The sequence below is a fragment of the Hyposmocoma kahamanoa genome, unplaced genomic scaffold (assembly GCF_003589595.1).
Source record: "Hyposmocoma kahamanoa isolate Upper Pololo Valley unplaced genomic scaffold, ASM358959v1 86, whole genome shotgun sequence".
NCBI classification, from domain to species: domain Eukaryota; kingdom Metazoa; phylum Arthropoda; class Insecta; order Lepidoptera; family Cosmopterigidae; genus Hyposmocoma; species Hyposmocoma kahamanoa.
Genome location: NW_020654289.1, coordinates 6,720,744 through 6,742,271, shown reverse-complemented (window position 1 = coordinate 6,742,271; position 21,528 = coordinate 6,720,744). Strand labels below are relative to the sequence as shown.

At 34.1% G+C, this 21,528-nt stretch overlaps 1 protein-coding gene across 1 annotated transcript in view; it reads left to right on the top strand.

The window, feature by feature from the left end:
- LOC113234698 (chondroitin sulfate synthase 1) overlaps positions 1 to 9,044 on the top strand; it is an 88,037-nt gene extending 78,993 nt beyond the window's left edge. The window contains exons 3-6 of the mRNA XM_026470139.1: positions 832 to 1,012; positions 5,710 to 5,867; positions 7,256 to 7,457; positions 7,749 to 9,044. Of these exons, the coding sequence (XP_026325924.1) occupies positions 832 to 1,012; positions 5,710 to 5,867; positions 7,256 to 7,457; positions 7,749 to 8,890 (1,683 nt within the window). The 3' untranslated portion in view covers positions 8,891 to 9,044. The remainder of the gene's footprint in view (positions 1 to 831; positions 1,013 to 5,709; positions 5,868 to 7,255; positions 7,458 to 7,748) is intronic.
- Positions 9,045 to 21,528: the final 12,484 nt, after the last annotated feature.

Genomic DNA, 21,528 nt, shown 5'->3' with positions numbered 1-21,528 from the left:
GAGCACGTTTGAGAAAAATAAATTATGTAGTACTGAACACCTTTTCACAAAGAACATCAACCAACCAATAGTAACTTTAACATGCAAGATGATCTTCAGCTGCGACTTCCTTGTGTTTGCGTAAAAGGTCAATTACCTAGATCTACAGTATTAGATCCGGCGAATTACAAGTTGCAGGCGCTAGTGTTTACGGTTACTTTGATCTTCTGTTGTTTTAGTAGCTCCTTTGAAGGATTTATGTAGCATACTAAAGTTATATGTTTTGTCTGAAATGCGTCATAAAAGCAGTCATTGTATAAGTGATTTGAAATAACGATCAGTATTTCATCGGAATTGAGTGAAGTCAAAAAGGTGTCGTAATCATTTTAAGGTTGAATAGATGAAAAACAAAGGAACACGTGTAATAAAATTGCAATTTTGCAAGTTGTTAAACAACAATAAATCGAATTACAACGCACCTTTTTAGACGGGAGTATGGTTAACGTAGCAATCGGAAATTGAAAATATCCAAAATATTTAAAAGTGAAACGATATAGATAAATAGGTTAAAACATAGTTTAAAAAATAAAAGAGTTAACATTGATGTGACAAATAAACGGTAAAAGCTTCGGTCGCATAACTAAATTTTTGTTTCATTTATTGATTATTATTATCAATCAGACATTATTATGAATATTTGTTTTATTACAGTTGTATTGAAAAAAATTTTTTCGTGTCTAAATCGCGTGTATTTGTTTTTCAAACAAAGAAACTTTTCCGGCCTTTTACAGGTTCCATGGTTACGACTGATTCCATGTATATTTTTTTAAGGGTAGTTTTTTTTTGTTTTAGAACCTTCGCATCCAAGAAATCCGCGAGGAGTCCCTCGATCTGCATCGCGCCATCGCATCCTCCATGCACGAGCTGCAGGTTCCTCCAGAACAGGTTGAAGATTATATGCTGCCTGGGGACGTTCCTCTATTTCCTGTTAAGGTCGGAGAAGTGGGATACTTGGGAGACAACACGATTTTAGGTAGGAAGGTTTTTTTGTTAAAATATGAACGTATTTTCTGTACTCCATTTTCATGAACCATATTTACTAATCTATAAGTTAAGAGTCGACACTACCTCACCTCGTATTCAAATTTTTCTCGTACTAATACGGTTCGTTTTGCTTTGGTGGTACGGCAGGGACACTACCTTTATTTCACAATTTATTTTTTTACAAACGAAATTAAAAACGCACACGCACTCAACATAGCCCCGCACTAGGGAAACCCTGTGTCGCGGGTGCCATGGACACACACATAGACAACCACAAATTACACCCAAACTCACGAGAGAAATAATTGTAGGCCATGCAACTATTTCTCCCGGCCCGGGAATCGAACCTGGAACCTCTGCGTGGCAGTCCGGCATGGTAACCGTTCGGCCACTGAGGCAGTTAAAAAACATTAAAAAAATGTATGTTGTGTTCTATTTAGTTCAGTTGATAAAAAAAAAAATCATTGGTATATGTAAAGTACCTTTGAATACAGAGGCTTTCTTGTAAAAGTTCGAAGTAAGTTTGTGTTTTTTTCCATCATGAAAATTTTTAAAAATCGTGTTTTCACATCATATAGTAATCAGTGTGTATCCTCCATTTTACTATACATTTTTTCCAAAGTTATTGATTAAATTAAACCCCTTCACTATTCAGCCAAAGCAATTTGGGATTGTATATAATCTTAACGTTAATCTCTTTCTAAAAGATATATGTTAAAAATATATTAAGGCTGTTTATACACGGCGCCGCCGTTACAATAGTACCACCGCGGCCATTGCGGTAGCGGTTGTAGTCGCCTTTGCATTTGCATACACACCAGTGTGACCAGATTTAGCAGGATCCTGCGATTCTAGCAGGATAAGACCCCTAATTTAGGGCTTGGCAGATTTAGCAGGATTTAGTAAAACATTAGCTGATATTTAGCAAGATTCGTTTTTAGACATTTACTTCTGTTTTCTGTGCAAATGTACAAAAACGAAAAGGAGTTACGAGCAGAACTACCGTTCTGAGAGGGAGGGAGATTCTATGTTTTCATCGTGGCTATCAAGAGCCAAGGATGACTCCAACTCAGCTTTTTGTAAAGCTTGTAATACCAAATTAGTACCACGTCTTTCAATATTAAAAGATCACGTCAATACAGCCAAGCATCAAAAAAGCATTATTGGATATACTGGACAGTCATCGGTAAGTGACGAATTTATGATTTCAATAAATACGAAGTCCTACAAAAATCTATACTATTATAGTACAATGCCAGAGTGCCTTACACGCCTGGACCAGCTAAGTGAAAGTTCACGGATCTTAATCTCAATTAAGAATTTTGCATTGGTATTTCCATATACATTTTAATTGCATTGGATTTATATTTTATTTACTGCGGAAAGTTGATAAAATAACAATCAAATTATAATAATAAACTAATACTCAGTTATTCTGTAGTACAGGTCTTAATAATATTCTGTGGTAGATACAGTCGGGGATGCATTAAAGGTAATAAATACTTGTAGTTAGATTTTTACTATATATATATACACACACACATACATACACATATATAACAGCTTTGTGAACCCAGTTCAGAATGGATCTTTTTGTGGAAAAGTGGATAAATACAAATAAATAAATAAATACAAAAAAAAATAAAAATAAATAAATACAAAATAAATACAAGTAGAGTTTAATTCTATACTAAATATGAGTTATCCGTTAGCATAATTTTAGTATTTTTTCAAAAAGTTTTGCAGATTTTAGCAGTTTTTAGCCGAAAAGCTAGCAGGATCATCAATTTAAATCTGGTCACACTGATACACACTTTCATACACGTGTGTGATCTTTTTTTGCGTGTGTACTTTTTTGTGGCGCCATGTGTAATCTTTTTTTGCTATTTCCCTTGCAGTGTCTCATATAATAAAGACTAAAATGTTTACGTTTTAAGATCTTTGTAAACTTTATATGCTGCAATAAATAAAATTTTATGAAATAATCAGCCTTACAATATTAAGACTCAATATACCTTGCCGCAACGGAAAAGAAACTAATTTTTGTAACGAAATTGTGCACATAGCGCAATGGACTTTAACGTACAAACTAAATACAATAACATCAAGTGACGGGTCGAACAAGTCGTGCGTCTGATGGTAAGCTACATACTTGTCCATAACAGTTACAGTGTCACTCAGAGCTTTAAATTGCAAAGATCTTAGGGGCATTGCCACTGCACTCGTCATTCTGAGACATAAGTTGACAAGTCCCATGAGCCTGTAATTTCACCAGCACCCTTACCCTTAAAACTGGAACACAGTAACGCTGACATTACTGCTTGGCGGCAGAAATAGTTAAGGTGGCAGTACTACCTTGGAGGAACTCTGTCACAAGGAGCTCTACTGCTACTAAAAGATACGATGCGAGAATTCCCTAGACTGCATGAGAATTTTCCAGAACACGTGCTACCTATTTTTTGGCTACCTACTACTACGATACTACTAACCTAACCTAACCCAACCTACATTGGGTCAGCGTGGGCGACTATGGTCTAAGCTTTCGCCTGAGAGGAGACCCGTGCCCAGCAATGGGATGTACAAATGGGTTGATAATGATGAACAAAAAGTAACTTTCATTGCGTTCCGCGGTAATGTGAACTATGCCTTACAAGCACGTAAACTGTTTAGGTAGGCAGGTAAATGTATGATAATACATGACGTAATTTGAAAATAATGTTCAAAGTGCCTAATATACTCTATTATATTTAATAAATGAAGCAGGTAGAAAAACAGCAGCACTATGTCGAAATCAAGGAAAGCCATTAGCAAGCGTTTCTTACTTTGCCGACACACCGAATTTGGTGTTGATTTGGAACATAAATTAATGCGAATGTTAACAAATTGGGCAACAAAAAGATTGCCGAATCGCCTATTGTGTCCAGTCAAATCCAAATAACAGTTCTTAAAAAAATATTTGCGTGTATTATTCTTTTACATTGCACATTTAACGGGACGTTATAAAATTCTCAAAAGAATGCAGTTTTTTGAAAATTCTGGTTCGGTTATTTTGTTTTGTTTTTAATTTTTAGGTCTGGTTTGAAAATAAGAAATTAGTCGACTGTCATTGTTTTCATTAACTTATTTTAATTTCTAAGAATATATAGAAAATAATACAAGTTTATCGAGCTTTAGCTGAATAAGTTTTTTATTTTAAATTTGTATTGAATTAATATTCAATTATTTTTTGTGAAATTACTCCACTAATTTGTTACAAATATTAATACAAAGATTTCTATCGATAGATCATAGAGAAATATAGAGAAATCTTGGATTTCTCATAGATGGCGCTACGGCTAAAAAGTCGTTGAAAAACCAAATACAAAGATCCAACAACAAGCACAAAGAAAAATTTGTGAGGTCCGCTTGTTCGTTCCGTGGCTTAGTTAGCATAGTGTCTGACACGGTTTGCTAGAAGACGTCGGTTCGGCTCCGGCCATCCGGCGAAGCAATTTTTTGTAAGCATTTTGGAATTTTTTAAATCTTTCTATTAATAATTATAACAAACTAGTGAAGTTTTTAATTTATTGATGTTTACTTTCATCAATATTAGACTTACAATTTTTTAATTTTCACCTTTTGTTTAATTTTGTTTTTTTTATAAAGGTTGAGTAAGGCTGTGCTAAGTTGATGTTAAAAGATGTTTTAATTGCTATTTTATGTGTAATTCTAACGGTTACCGTGCCTGACTGCCACGCAGACGTCTCAGGTTCGATTCCCGGGCCGGGAGAAACTTTTGTATGGCCTACATTTATTTCTCTCGTGAGTTTGGGTGTAATTAAATTACATTAAATTACCATAAATTTTATGGTTGTCTGTGTGTGTGTGTCCATGGCACCCGCGACACAGGGTTTCCCTAGTGCGGGGCTATGTTGAGTGTGTGCGTAAAAAAATATCTTATTTATTTAAATATAAACGTTACTATGTTATATTCTCACTGTTTTTGTTCCGCTATGTGTGCCGGTGTGTGTTTAATTTTTAAAAACGCGAGATTTTCAGTTAGTGGTGGTATTAGTTTCAACGTGCGATATCCCTAACCACCACAGTTTAGATCTTTTCCGATTTATTATTCTTAAGTACTTAGCCTTAGCTGCGAGGAGCACGTTCTCAGCTTTCTCTATAACGTTGTGTATGACCCTAGTCCGCCTTACCTTAAGGATCGTTTTCGCTTCCTCGGGGAGGATCACAACCGTGAACTTATGTCTAAACGGATAACCTACTCAAAACCACCTTTCATTCGCTCGGAGTTTTTCAAAAACTCTTTTACAATGAAGGCTGCACAACCATGGAATGAACTCGCGTCTGAAATCTGACATTCAAAGTCGCTTCCCATTTTCAAAACTGCATTGCGTAAATATCTTCTGACGCTGTTCTAGTCTGCAACGTGTATTTATTTATTAGTAAGTTATTTAGGTGTATTTATACATACTAATATACATGTAGGTACACTATATCGTTTTTAATTATTTATAGGTTGTCTGGAAGAGATCGCCCTTACCGATAAGGCCGCCTTTGCCCACATTAGTTTTAAGCTGTCTATGTACTGTTTTTCTTCCTGTGTGAGAGTAATAAAGTGTATATCTATCTATCTATCTATATATCTATCTATCTATCTATCTACTTAATCGTTTAAACTACATTTTTCAGGAGCCCCGTTGGACATGGGCAGATACAAGTCATCGACTTTCGAAGACATCATTCCGTTCGACTTCATTAGCAAGTCGGTCTTCTCTGTCAGCCACGCAAACCCCAAGAGGCGTATTGAACAGCCGTTGAAGGAGGCTCTTGATGACGTCATTAGAGAAGTAAGAATTTACTTATGTTAACCGTGGATATTATTATCGACTTACCCACTATCTAGTTTGCTTATCTTTCACACACTGAAACATGAGCGTCTCATGGAGGTATTTGTTCAATTCTCACTATATTGGACCACCTTCCTACCCTACTAAGAGCTCGGAGACCTGGGTTAAATGGTCGCCGCATGCAGGTGCTATACGCGTTATTTTTTTTTTAAATACCTTGGTGCATGCCTAAAAGCTTTATTTGCACTTTGTGTTACTTGTGCTTGCATATAGTATCGTGATGACCGTTGTGCTGTCATAAACCTTTTGACAATGATAACCAATGATATACCCTTTCAAAGGTAGTTTATTAGTTTAATGTTAACAATTTATTACTCAATGCCAAGACGATAAAGTATGTTAAATTTGAATTACCTAATGTAAAATGGACTAGCCCAATCACAGAAATAAATGGAGAAACGTTAGACTTTGTTAATAAAGCTGTCTTTTTGGGAGTGACCTTAGATAGTAAATTTCAATGGTTTCCTACACACTTTTAATATATAATAGACACACACTTGACCACAATCCACCTGACGTTAAGCGACGATGTGACCGACGATGGGACGCGTTTGACTAAAAATGTCTATTCACTCTCGCCTTGAATAGCCCCAAATTGTACTTTTCGGGATATACAGATGCGGTAGAGCATTCCAGCTTACCGATGTTGCTACTGCTAGTCTAGTTTATTTTAGTTATTTCCATAGTATAATGTCCTACGGAATTCTCATGTGGGGTAAAGCGACAGATATACATATCATATTTGTGTTGCAAAAACGAGCGATTGGTTCTGTGTACCGTTTAGATTCTTGGGTTTCTCACAGAGAAAAGTTTGAGGAGACTGGTATCATGACTGTGGCTTCACACTACATTTACTCAAACATTTTTAACGCCCGTAAAAATATACATAATTTCGTTAAGAAAGAAGATATCCATAATATTAACATTAGAAGTCAGTCCAAACCCTATATCTATGATCCAAACTCATGGTACCACGATTTCTTTTATGGAGAACTGTATACGTTCTTACAATAAGATTCCGGAGCTTATATTACGATTACCATTTCCTAAGTTTAAAACTAACATTGAAAGTATTTTAACTGAAAAGTACAAAAGTACAAAATTGAAAACTACGTGTTAGATAAAGATGTGTGGAAAGACAACATGAGTCATGAGTTTGAAAAGAGCAATCCTTAGAGTTTCTCTCTCGTTCTTTTCAGGGAAGTTGACACAGTGAACGAGCAGTAGCTTAAAAATGACGTTTTCAAGTGTAAAATTTTACCTATGGAATTAATTATTATTTACTTTGATTTGACTGCTGTAATTCAAGAGTCAAAATGTATTTGTAGGTGATGGAAATAATAAACGCGCCGTCCCGGCAACGCGGGCGCGTGATTGACTTCAACGAACTGCTGTACGGATACACACGCCTCGACCCGCTGCATGGAGCCGATCACGTGTTGGATCTTCTACTCAAGTACCGCAGATACAGAGGACGGAAGATGACAGTGGCGGTTCGAAGACACGCCTATCTCCAGCAGTCTTTTACTAGTAAGATTGTTATTATAATTTCAGAAACATATTCGTGGTTGTCAAGCTCAAATTCTGTATATCTATTATCAAGTTAAACAATTTTGCGTCTTCATTAAATGTAGGTTTCCTACCAAAAGTAAGAGATTGTTTCAAAATCTAACGAATCAATTAAAAAATATTAAATATTGAAATGAAATTATGTTATGGTATGCAAATAAATGAGATTAAGAATAAATATTCAACAGATTTTATAATAATTTTGGATGAAGCCAGAGACGTTTAAATTAATTTGCCTGTTTAATTTTATAGGTATGGATATTCGAGAATTGCCTATGGGAGAACCACCGTTGCCGTTCGACGACGATGATCCCGAAAATAACGATTTTAGTGATTACGAAGATTTCGATGACAGTAAACTCGAGCAGAGTAGCGTTCTCGATTTTGGCAAACTAAACGTCAGAGAGGCTTTCCAAAGTGGCTTGAGTAAGTTACAAAATCTGCCCAATGTATTAAAATGGGGTGTTGCGAAGGAAGCAGAATATTCTATATTTGACAGAAAAATACACTTCATTCTTCCTTTAGCTGGTAAATACGAGGTTTTTATAAGATTCATGAAAAATTACGAGGACATAGTACTAAAATTTTATGAGGCTGTGACATTAATAGTCGTATTATATTTAGACAGTAAGAGTCCTTTGGATTACAATAATTCTGAATCCCTTATCAAGTACTACATAAATACATATGCACAAGAAATTAATGTCGTTGAAATGGGATCGACGACGTTTTCAAGAGGCGCGGCTTTAACAGAAGGACTAAAATTGTGTTCTAGTGACGATCTAGTGTTCTTTATAGACGTGGACATGATGTTCAATTTCGATACCCTTAGGAAAATAAGAATAAACACCATTAAGTATCATCAAGCTTACTTCCCAATAGTGTTTAGTGAATACAATCCTGACGTAGTGAACGGTGAGGACTACAACAAATTTAAAGAAGATAGTCTTGTGACAAACACGGATTTAGGTAAATATGTGAATGACGATACTGTTTCTAAATCGGATAGAGAATTAGCGAATTTGAAGTACAGTAAAGAGATAAGTGATGATTATGGGTACTTTAGACAGTACGGTTTCGGTATATTGAGTATTTATAAGTGTGATTTTGAGAGGGTTGGTGGTTTTGATTTGAATATCAAAGGGTGGGGTAAGGAGGATGTAGAATTGTTCGAGACTATGATAAAGTCAAATTTGACGGTATACCGTATAGCAGACGAGAGTTTGGTGCACATCTTCCATTCTGTAGACTGTGATAAGAACTTGGAGAAGAGTCAGTTCATGATGTGTCTAGGAACGAAAGCGTCGACGTATGGTGGCGAGAAACATATGAATTATTACATGTTGAATCACCCAGAAATATTGTGGCCAGAAGAAGCGAAAGGTGCTAGCTAGTACAGGGTACTGCTTATAATAGTTTTGATGAGATTCTTGTAATGCCAATCGATGACAAACATATCATTAAGAAGTAATTGAATTGTTAATGTCTTAAAGAATGTTAAAAAAATGTGGTTTTATTTTTATTGTACAAAATACAAATTTTAAGCGAATGTGACAATATTTAGTTTTAGATATTTTTTATAGAAATGTGCATTTCTTTTTCTATTATATTATAACTGAAAGCATAATTTTTATATTTAAAAGTATACTGATTAAGTGCTTTTTAGTGTAAGTTTAACTGTATATATTTTGTTTTTAATTGAAAAGAACGTGATTCCGAAAACGTCTATAAATATTTTTAATAATATTTTGTGTAAACAAAGCCATTGTTCCTATTACTATTCCAACTTTTGTAAACATCTTTTAGCGTAAAATTATAAGACCAACAAATCATGTTAAATCCTTATAATTGCTTATTGTTTGTGGTAAGTATTTTAAAAATCAACTGGAGTTCTGTTCAAATCTCCGTTTCAAATAATTAGTTATATTGTAAATGAGATATATAATTACAGAATTTGATCAAACGCCTTAGCTTTTAAATGCTCTATGTATTCCATCCACAAATGTGTACTAAACTACGTTTTGCATATATATAATAAAATTGTGAAGGTAAAGTTATAAAAAATGGGAAAATTTACAGTCCATTTTTACTTCGACTTAATATTATATTAATATGAAAAAAAAACAGTGACTTTTTGCAAGTAGTTTAGTAGCAAGTAGTCAACATCATAGTTTGAACGCCGAACGTAAGATATCCTACGTCATCTGATACCGTTAAAAAACACATTAAGGCGCAGAGTGACGTCGCGGCATGGCACGGCACGGCAAAGGATTTTATTTTTGATCAAGTTATTTTTATCCTTATTTCATCGAGGTTAGAATTCATATTACTTTATTTCGATACAATTATACCGCGGCACGTCGTGGCATGCCGCGGCATGCCGCAGGACGCCGCGGTATGCCGCGGCACATCGTGGCATGCCGTTTCATTCCACAGACGTCCCGCAAGTCACGTCGGTCACAGAATTATGACAATTAAACTAATTGAAATAAGGTTTGAAACTAGTGCGGCGGCGATTTCGGCGAATGGCGCGCAGCGAATGTGCCGCGGCATGCCGTGCCGTGCCGCGACGTCAGTCTGCGCCGGCCTTTATGGGACTTCGAGGATTTTGATTCATGAAAGTTTGACAACTGACTAGTTTTTCTCAATGTCAAATGAGTGATGAGTCACTCGAACATTGAGAAAAAGTTAATATTATTTCGATATAAGATAATTTTTTGTGTAGTGCCGAACAATTCTGAGTCGGCAGATTGATTTATTTTTAATTGGCATCACGTTATTATACTCAGTAGTTGGCTGCAATATTTATTTTTCACCTCAATGGCTCAGAAAGGCTTTCTTTCTCTTTAGAAATCCGCGCGTTTTTTTTCACCCTAGCGTGAAAATGGTTTTTGAAATTCGAACTTGACTAAGGACTGTGGTGCACCTAACTTTTTTTTTCGATAAAAAAAACACAATGACACGTTCAAATATGCGATTTGTCGTACATTGTTTATGTAATATAAATCCGTTGATATATTTTATTCTTCTTATTGTTGACATTAAATTGACAACGATAAGTAATTTTGTTTAATAAATTTTTTAATAATTCAAAGAACTAAACTGATTTGTTATAGTTCAACTGTATTTCTTCATTTTCTTCGTTATAGTGAGGTGAAAAGTTGTGTGTTTCGCTCGGCAGTAAAGTTGTTTTGCATCTCAGGATTCAATACAAGCACTCGCGGAAAAACAACAACTTTGCAGCCTCGCATTAGAAATAACTAATATTGAATATCATGTTTTTATTATCATGATATTCATATTATGTTTGGGTATTATTATTGATACTAAGATCGAACAATACAAAGAAAAATTCTTTCTATCTGGCTGGATTCGCCAGTTTGCCATCACCTGTTTGCCAGACACGGGCTAATTGCGCTCCCAATTGAGCTACGGAACGAATCGGCAGACCTCATTAGTTGGTTTGTAGCAGTATCAGATGACGGAGGATTTAGTTGTAACTTTACTGTGACTATAACAATAAATATACCGAAAACAAACAAAAAAGAAGTAGATCAGAATGTAGCAAGCACTCCTAGTTGATATTTTTTAAATTTGTAAAACAATCTAAAGGTGTCTATTTATAATTACACTATATTTACGTACTTGAGGGTTCGGAAAATAAGGCGGCGATAAATAAATTTTCCACTATGTAAATGTCCTGCTTTTAACTTTAGTTTTATGTAAAACAGATACTTTATAAAAAAATACTCGTCAATACTATGTTATTCGTTTGCGGTTGTGACAATTATTTTGAAAGCCACAAAAATGGGCAATTAATACTTATTTAGAGTTTAGCTTCTTCTAAATGTAAATAGATTTATAGTTACCATTATAGTCTCTCGTATTTATGTGTTAAATTACTAGCACTCCTTGCTAATTTTAATTAAAAAAATATGTCAAAATTTTTTTTGCTGATTTTTGTATACGTACGTACATTTGACTATTGAAGAAGCTAATACAGCGTAATAGAGCATTATTTGTGGCAAAGTTTCGATAACTACTCCAACATAACAACTTTTAAGATTTTCTTTTAAACTAATTTAAAAATGTTCTCCTTATACCATGTTTCAAAACATACGTAAATAACATTTATCATTACGTACTTCTGTCATAATAAAAACAAGTTATAAGTATTTATATTACCAATTAATTAATAACAATAGTGTAAATACGCTGTACATTTTATTTCGTGCTCACTAAGTGCCAATTTAATGTTAAGTAGCCGAATCGATATAATTGTAATCATTGAATGGAATTGCGATTTTTAAGTGATGAATTTGACGAAATAGTACGAAATTAAATATATTTTTTTCACAAAAAACTTTATTTGTCTTTTTTAACCGATTTCAAAAAAGGAGGCGTGTAGCGGCCTGTATCAATGGGGTTTAGTGCTCAAAGAGTGAGCAAATCCAAAGAAAATTTACTATTACGGTTTATTTTACAAACATCGAGTATATAACCAAAAATAGAGACGAAACGTTATTTAATTTGTTTAAAAACTATTCTGCCAAATAATTACGGTGACAACTGCGCTCCCATTGGCCAGCCCGAATTCGAAACAATTGTTTCACTTCAATTCGCCCAGTTTAACTTGAGGTTTGCTATAATGGACGAAAATTGCAAAATTACATATTTAAAATATTTTTTTTTTATTAAATATAATTACCGATGAAATGTGATGATTCCATTTGTTTTGTAATTAGATGTTTCTACTGTACTATTTCAGTTTTCTAATTTGTGATTTCAGCACAAACGAGAGTTGATATTTAAATGAGTTGCCAGGGATAGATGGCCCTTATTTCATCTCTTTTTCTGGTTATATCAACCAAAAGAGAAACAATAGCGAGAACAACAATGATGACATAACAAGGATGGGCACTAAAAGCGCAAATAATCGCAAAATATAGTTAGTATACCCAATCAGATTGGGTATACTAACTAAAAAAGCTCAAAATATTTTTTTTTTTATCAAAAACTCAATAAATAAATCTAAAGCTACATGGGAAGTAATAAACAGTTATAACGCTATAATGCCTAAAATAAATGTTAACAGAATATTTTACAAAGATCCTAACAGATCCAACACAAATTGCCAATGCAATTAATAACTAAAAAAATAAAGAATTTGAAAAACACACAGAGTACAGGGTATGATGAGATAAATACAACGGTACTTAAGTATGTATCTGAATTTATATCTCCAATACTGACATATTTAATAAATTTATCATTAGAGCAAGGAATATTCCCCGAAGAATTAAAAATATCAATAGTTAAACCTCTATACAAAAAAGATGACAAAGAAAATATTAATAACTACAGGCCTGTTTCTCTCATTCCAATTTTAGCTAAGATTTAGAAGAAAGTTATAAATGAAAACATGCTACTTAGAGACAATTAAAATTTTAATCAATAATCAGAATGGCTTTAGGAAGGGTCAATCAATTAATTTGGCTATTTACGAGTTACTGTCTACTGTTTTAAAAGCAGTAGATAAAAGTAAATCTATCATAACACTATACATGGATTTGACAAAGGCTTTTGATTTGTCAATCATAAAATCTTATTACAAAAACTGTATAGATATGGGATCAGAGGCAATGTACACAAACTATTAGAATCATACTTGACTAATCGTAAACAAATGACATGCATCAATAAAATATCGACTAAAATTAAAACTGACATATCATATTTTTCAACTAATAGAACAGTGTTACATGGAGTACCCCAAGGAAGTGTACTAGGCCCTCTATTGTTCCTGATGTATATCAATGACTTTCCTACAGCTACAAAATATCCCATGCTAATGTTTGCGGATGATAGTACCGCAATTTTTGACATTGAGAACCACAATAGACTTGACCAAGAAATAAACAATGAAATAATATCTGTAATAAAATGGTTACAAGATAATAGAGTACAAATTAATCTGAGTAAAACTGTGTACATGAATTTTAGACACAAAATTAATATATACTCAACATAACATAAGCTATATGAATACAAAATTAAAGGAGGAGGAAGTTACAAAATTTTTAGGAATATACATAGACAATAATATAACATGGGAAAAACACATAGAAATCTTGTGTATGAGAATAACTAGATTTGCATACGCTTTGTGGAGACTATCTAAAGTTGTAGACCAAGATGCATTACTAACGGCTTACCGCGGATATGCAGCCTCAACCATAAGATTACGATATTATGTTCTGGGGTAATGCCAAACGAAGTACGGACGTGTTGATTGCACAAAAAAGGTGCATTTGGGAAATTTGTGGGTGGTGCCGTATGGACAGCTGTATACCGCACTTTCAAAAACTGAGATTATTAACAGTTCCTTCAATATCCAAATTTTGAAACGGTTCTTTTTGTTCGGAGAAATCTCACACTCTTCAGCATGGTGGAAAGTACACGAAGACACAATAAATTGAAAGTGGTTGCCTGTAAGACTACCCTCTTTGCGATGGCGCCAAAACTATACAATAAGCTGCCTAATTATATACTTGAGACTAACGACAATGCCAATTTTAAAAAGCAATTATTTAATTTTTTGACTGGGAAAGCATATTATAAAATCAGCGATGACTTAAATGACAAGAACATAGAATAATAGTTAACCACCACAACATAATGACATAAATATAATTCAGAATTAAAATTAAAATTAAGATTTGACGTTTTGTAATGAAATTTTAATTTTGTAAATTAAAATTAAACAAAAAGATATTAATTATGTAAATTGTATGCGTAAAATTGGCAGTACGTACTGACACAACAATGTTAAATAAGAGCTTATAGACGTGCGTACACAATAAATTATTTGATTTGATTTGATTTGATTCGATTTCAAAACAAGTGCTTAGGTACATTTAAATTTAGAACTTCAATATAAAAATAAATTGCTAAAAATATTATATAAATTATGTAAAAAAATTTTTTTTGGGTCTGCTGCTATTCGCTACAAGGACTTCGCTCGCTACAAGTTTAATTCGACTGTATTTTTTGTGCGTATTTTACGCGATTACTCAGACTTTGTGAACCGATTTCGATGAGTCTTTTTTATTGAAAAAGAGGTACCTCAGTAGTGAGCTCATTCAAATTTGAAGAAAATATTCCATCTCTAAGACTAGTAAATTAGGGGATGAATCCGTTTATTGGATTTCATTCACTTTCCGTTAACCGATTTCAATAAAACTTTACAAATAATTTTAATTCCACAAACTTATAACGTCGGTTTTTTTTTATAAAAAAATTATAATTAACTTTTGTAATCTCTTGTTTGTATATGTGATAAATAAACTCAGCAAGCTTGTATCAACAATTTTTGCGTATGTGCATTATCTTCTTATTTCGTGGAGTAACGTAAATATATCTATATTATAAGTGTAATTTCCTAAAACCCTTATGCTCAGGTCACACAGAAGCGGCCGCGCCTTTCAGTGTGGCAGGGTTCATATGAACTCGTACATTACAAAAATTCCCGCCCGGAACGCTTCCGCGGCCGCCTCTGTGCGGCCTGAGCATTACAGGGTTTCTCAACTACCTACTATTCATTGAGAAAAGCAATAAAGATATGAAAAAAGGAATAACTGTTCCTTATACAATAAAAAAAAAGGAATGAGACTGCTTCGTCTTACAAGAAATTCTCAACCTCAGCATGATGAACGTATAAGAAAGAAAGAAAGAAAGAAATTATGTGTTGAAACGGATCCAACTCAGCGTAAATGTCATAGTATATAATGGCTTTCATAGATTTCTCACAAATGGCGCTACCACCAAAAAGGCGTTAAAACCAAAACCAAAGAAGAGAAGAAAGAAAGAAACAAGCACATAAAGAAATTAGTAAGGTCTGCTGGTTCGTCCCGTAGCTCAGTTGGGAGAGCGTCAGCCACGATATCGCGAGGTTGCTTATTCGAGTCCAGCCGGATCGACGGAATATTTCTTTGTGCGTAATTTCACAAAAATAATTGAATAACGTGGTAGTAAAACATCGTGATATTCAATAAACTTAATATTTCCACTTACAACTTTACTTATCCCTTTGAGTTTAAAACTCAAGTTTTTCAAAGAGTTTAACAACCATTTCAAAAGTTATTAGCAATGCTATTGAAAGGTGGTTCAGTCTAGAATTATCTAAAATATTGTAACAGAATCTTTTCAACGTCTTCTTTCATTGTAATTGTTATAAACTCTTTTTTTTAACCGACTTCAAAAAAAGGAGGAGGTTCTCAATTCGACTTTATGTTTTTTTTTGTATGTATGTTACGCGATAACTCCGGTATTTGTGAACCGATTTTCATGATTCTTTTTTGTTGGAAAGAGGGTACCTCCATTGTAATCCCATTTCATTTTGAAGAAAATCATCCACCTCTAAGGGTGGCTGTTCACGCATGAAGCTTCATTTTTTATAAATAGCGCCTGAATTTTATTACAAGGAGCAATTATTTTAATGGTTGATTTTGCTACTCTTTAATTCAAGGCGTTTTTCTCTCTCAATATACTTTGAGTAGTGAGAACCGATTTTTATTATCTCCCGTGTCAAGTTCCGTATAGTGGCGAACTAGGGGATGAATCCGGGTTTGCGCACTTTCCGGTAACCGATTTCAATAAAACTTGGTAATTATATGGTTTATGCGCGTAAAAACTTGGCTACTTATGAGCGACGTACGGGCGGAGGCCGAGCGTTACGAAACGCGGGAACACTAAAATTCGTTGCCCACCGTACCGAACTTGCAACTAGAAATCCGCGGGTAATAGGTCCCCGATTCTACGAACATCTACCCACAGACCTGAAAAGTGTTAGAAACGATGAAATGTTTTGTACCCGACTAAAAATCCTTTTATTGGATATTGAATTGTACCGTGTCGATGAGTTTCTTTTGAAACAATTTTAATTTTATTTTATTCGACAAGCAGTAGTTATACTACTTTATTTTATATTCATTATTATTATTATAATTTTATTACTGACGATCATAGTTATCCCTTGACATTGTATTTCCAATTGTAATATTGTGACATTGATAACATGAAATAAACGATTCTATTCTATTCTATTCTATTATATATGTTATACTTTTGAGGTCGGCTTTTTTAGTACTCTATACTGAGATTATTTTAACCGCGATGTTCACTAGACAATCACTGATGCCCAATATCGTTATTCACCACATTTTGGCGCGTTGCGCAACGTCACAAGTTGTTGAAGCTCTTGTTCGATAATATTGACGACAAACAATTACACTTGCACTGTAAACTAGTAAATGCGTGGTTTTATTTAGTTTACGCAATTATGTACCCATAGGTTCCCAAACTATTTGGCCCACTTAGTCAAGATAAAAAATATCAACGCCGACCATCACAGAAAATAATTGTAAACACGAATTTTTTATATTAACTTAATACAAAACATGACAAGGGAAAAAAATGTAGTGTAGTTCATATAGATAATTCAGGTTTTTTTTCAAAGCGGTAGCACCCCCTGGTACGACCCCCAATTGCTCTGGGAAGGGACCACTTGGAGAAACTGATATAGACTAACTTAAAAAAAGAAGTTTACTCTATATGACATTTTGTCTATTATTTCTCTTTGATTAATAAAACGTCATCACTAGGCAGCCTTTCCCAAAGTGGGCGATAACGCCCCCTTGTGGGCGCTGCAGGCCTAAAGGTAAGAGAAAAAAAAAGAAATGGACGCGTTGTTTAGAGGCTTAGGGGGAGATTAGTAATTTCATCTAGGAAGACTCTTAGACACCGATTGAGCTCTCGACTCTCAACTACAACTTGTGTACATCTACTAATATTAATTAAGAGATTGGTCAAACTAACTCGGTTCGATATCTCTCTTCGTGTAGTTTTATTGTGTAGTTTTATTGAAAAAATAAAATAAAAATCATGTCAATCGGTCACTCCATTTCGAAATGAAAGTAGACACAAACAAACAAATAAAAAGGCAACAGACACAGTTTCGCATTTTAATAGTTATTAGTATTCCTAGATAGGTAATTTTCGTAGATAATAGACCGCGGGCAATCATGTTTTAGCAAGTTTTTATTAAATAACCCGATTTGTGCATTCCTGTATCAATCGGCTGGTTCATAGAATATTTGTTGAGTACGATTGAGCGTCGAATGAGATAAACGAGTTTATGCATGTTTGTTTTATTTCAGTAGGTGCGTGCTGCTTATGCAATCCTATATAAACAAAGTAATATTTATTTTATTTTCATTTGCGTAATAGATAAGCAGTACTTAAGTAAGCAGTATTTCTCAAAACAAAACAATGTCGGAAGTAAAAAAAAAGAGACAGAAATACCGTGCGGAATATATTAAATTTGGAATCATTGAAAATACCACAAACCCATCGTCGCCTTTGTGCCTTCGATGTCTAAAAACATTTTCGAATGAAGCAATGAAGCCTTCAAGACTGCAAGATCATTTGAATAAAATGCATCCAGATAAGAAAGACAAGAATGTAGCATATTTTCAAGACCTAGAGAAGAAGCATAATACTCAGCCAAGTGTAGTAAAACTCTTTTCGGCGGTTGCTAAGCAAGATGACGACGGACTTCGAGCTTCGTACAATATCTCTTTGTTAATTGCTCTAAAAGGCAAACCACACTACATCGGAGAAGAGTTAATTTTGCCAGCAATACAGGAAGTAATAACTACTGTGCTTCATAAACCGGCCGCAGATACTATCCGAAAAATTCCTTTGAGTAATAATTCTGTGCAAAGACGAATTGACGAAATGGCTGAAAACATTGAAGAATCATTGTGCAATCATCTGCGGACTAGTCAATTCTCATTTCAGCTCGATGAGACCACTTTACCAACTAATGAAGCATTGTTGCTGTCTTACGTGAGGTTTATTAAAGACGAGAAAATATGTGAAGAACTATTGTTTGCTAGAAATTTAGAAACCGATACAAAAGGCGAAACCATATTCAATAATTTGGAAAAGTTTTGTGATGAAAAAGAGAATCCCTTAAAAAATATTATATCAGTTGCTACGGCTATGACAGGGTGCCATAAAGGCTTCATAGCGTACTTAAAAAATAAAATTCCAGTGTCCTTGCTGTACATTGTGTTATTCATAGACAACATTTGGTTGCTAGAAATTTAAGTGAACGACTATTTCAATCACTGCAATATGTCATCAGAGCAGTCAATAAAATCCGTAACAGCTCTTTGAATGATAAATTATTTCATCAGCTTTGTGTTACTAATGACGAAAATTTCAATCGTTTGTTGTTTCATACTGAAGTTCGTTGGCTATCAAGAGGCAATTGTCTGACTTGATTTTACAACTTGTTTGACTCTGTGATAGAGTTCTTGGAAACTAAAGATACGGAATTGCACAACAAACTCATTACATCAAAGAATGATATAGCTTACATGACAGACCTGTATAAATTGTTCAACGACATGAATCTCCAACTGCAAGGCGATGAACTAAATTTAATTAAAACAAAAAATGTCGTTGCTGCCAAACTGCTTCTACACAAAAAGAATATGGGCAGACGTGAGTTTCACAAATTTCCGAATTTATCAGTATCCTGCAGTAACGACGACTTGTTTGCCTACTGCCAACATTTGGAGAACCTCCACATTGACTTCACCGAACGATATCAGGACATTTTGAACTTGGAAATACTGGGTGTTAGATCCGATTTCAAATGTCAACTCAGCAATATCACCTCAGCTTGAAGAAGAAATTATAGAATTGACAACGAACGAGGAAATAACAATCAAGTTCAAAAATGGCTACCAAGAATTTAGGATACAAAAACAGAGCCCACAATTGTATCCTGGATTGTGGTCAATCGTTCAACGATTCTTCATAGCATTCTCATCGTCATATTTGTGTGAACGTGGCTTTAGTGCTGTGACAACGCTACTTATTAAAAGGAGAAATCGTTTGCATGTTACCGAACGTGGTGACTTGCGGCTGTTCTTGAGTAAATTGGAACCTGATATTAACAAACTTATTAAACAGCATCGGATTCATCCTTCACATTAGTTTTTATATTAGAATCGATTATGTTTGTTTTATTTTGAATAAAAGATACTCTGTCTGAATACTATAAAGTTGCGTTTAAATAATCATTCTCATTGACAGGTGTAGCACGTAAGAGTTAACTTGAGACCTGAGCGCCGTTGTGTACTAGCTACTGCGCTCAGGTCTCAAGTTAACTCTTGCTAAATATAGTAAAAGTCTCGTTTAGAATGAATGTTTAATATCCGCTAATATAGCTCCCAATGATTAATTTAATTTGAAGTTATAGTGGTTTTTAAGTAGGTGAAAAAATGGAGGTGCTAAAAAATAATTTTTTCTCAAAGTGGGCAGTAGACAAATTAAGTTTTGGGAACCCCTGCACTAGAGTGTGGTGGGTGACCGTCGAAGGTTTAGAGGATGGAATAGTCTAAGGTCCAAGGTAACGAACGCCTGTGCATTCTTCGATAACCTGTGATTTTTATTTATTAATAGTTTTGGCTTGGATACTAGTCCTCTGAGCCATGTGTTCGTTTAATTATCGGGATCTTCCGTAATATTTGCCATTGTAGTACTAATTTCTAATACATATGTTTTCACTTTCTCTTAAATAACTTAGTTCACTAATTTGGGTTTTTTAAATAGTCTTTTTTATGTTTTACTTTCACTTAAATCACATTATCTTCTATCACTTTGAACAATAGCTTTAAATTCGTAATTAGTGGAATTTTTGGGGCAAAGTCTTTTTTTAAGTTGATTTAAAATAAGGAATATAGTTCTAACTTTCTTCATCACTATTTCTTTCTTCGTTTTTTCTTCATAATATACTCAAAATAAAAATTATCTTTGCAAAAACTGTACTCGTAACTTCAAAAACTCCCACTGTTATGTAGAGGTGGGCGTTTAAACGAAAAGCACTTAAAAAATGTTTGTTTTTTTAATATACTACGTGAAGTGCGTACCACGCTTTTTATTTTAAGCGTAAGCTTTGGTCAGTTCTATACTCAACAATTTAATTTTTTACAACGTGCCTAACTTTCAAGTCCCACCATTTATGATTCACAAATTAATTCGTCAATGTGAATAATAATTTTATAAATAAAAAAAAATTTTTTTTTACAAATAAACTTACTTTTCCTTAAACGTGTAGTGGTCTGCTCTCGCTCTTCTCTATGAACACAACGTTGCAAGCTTTTTTTAACATAAAAGTCTATGCGCTTAAATGTTTTTCTAAACGATTTTTAAGCGTCAAACTATGAAGCGCGCTATTAAAAAGCTACAACGTTAAAACCTTTAAAAAAATATAAAGTTTTTCCCATCTCTACTTTTATGGCGTGCGCCTATGAAACAGTTTATAACATTGGATTCATATAATAATGTGACAGGTTTGCGTTATAAGTAATTATAAATTTACTTTATAATTAGAATATTTATGAACTAGAACAGTTGATTAAATTTAAACTGTTTAATTTCTACCATTGTGTTTTGGTTTTATTGTTAACCTACATAACACAAAACATTACGTCCAATAAAACTGATTACAATCACGTGCCAACCCAGACAGCATTATTTATTACTTGTGAGGAGACACAATTAAAATGTAATGAAAAACAAAAAATTCAAATAACCACTTCACTTACATTTACCCTAGGACAACATTAATGCAATCCCGCGTCTAATGTAGCTATTTACATCGTGTTACATAACTTTCAGACAATAGCGACTAGCTCCCGGGCATTGAGAGCACCTTTGCGCATACGCATGGCGAAATAATTGCCCATTGTTGCAACCCGTGAGAATCTCTAATGGTTGAATTAATTCTCTAAGTTGCTAGCGGGTCATCTTTATTTCGATTTTTGTAGTTGTGTTTTTTAGGTTCTTTGCGTGAAGCACGTAATTGTTTTATGTATTTAGTGGTACTGTTCAATTTTATTGCTAGATTTGTGGTTTTTAGGTTGCTAATAAATATCCTCGGTGCGACCGCGTCCTC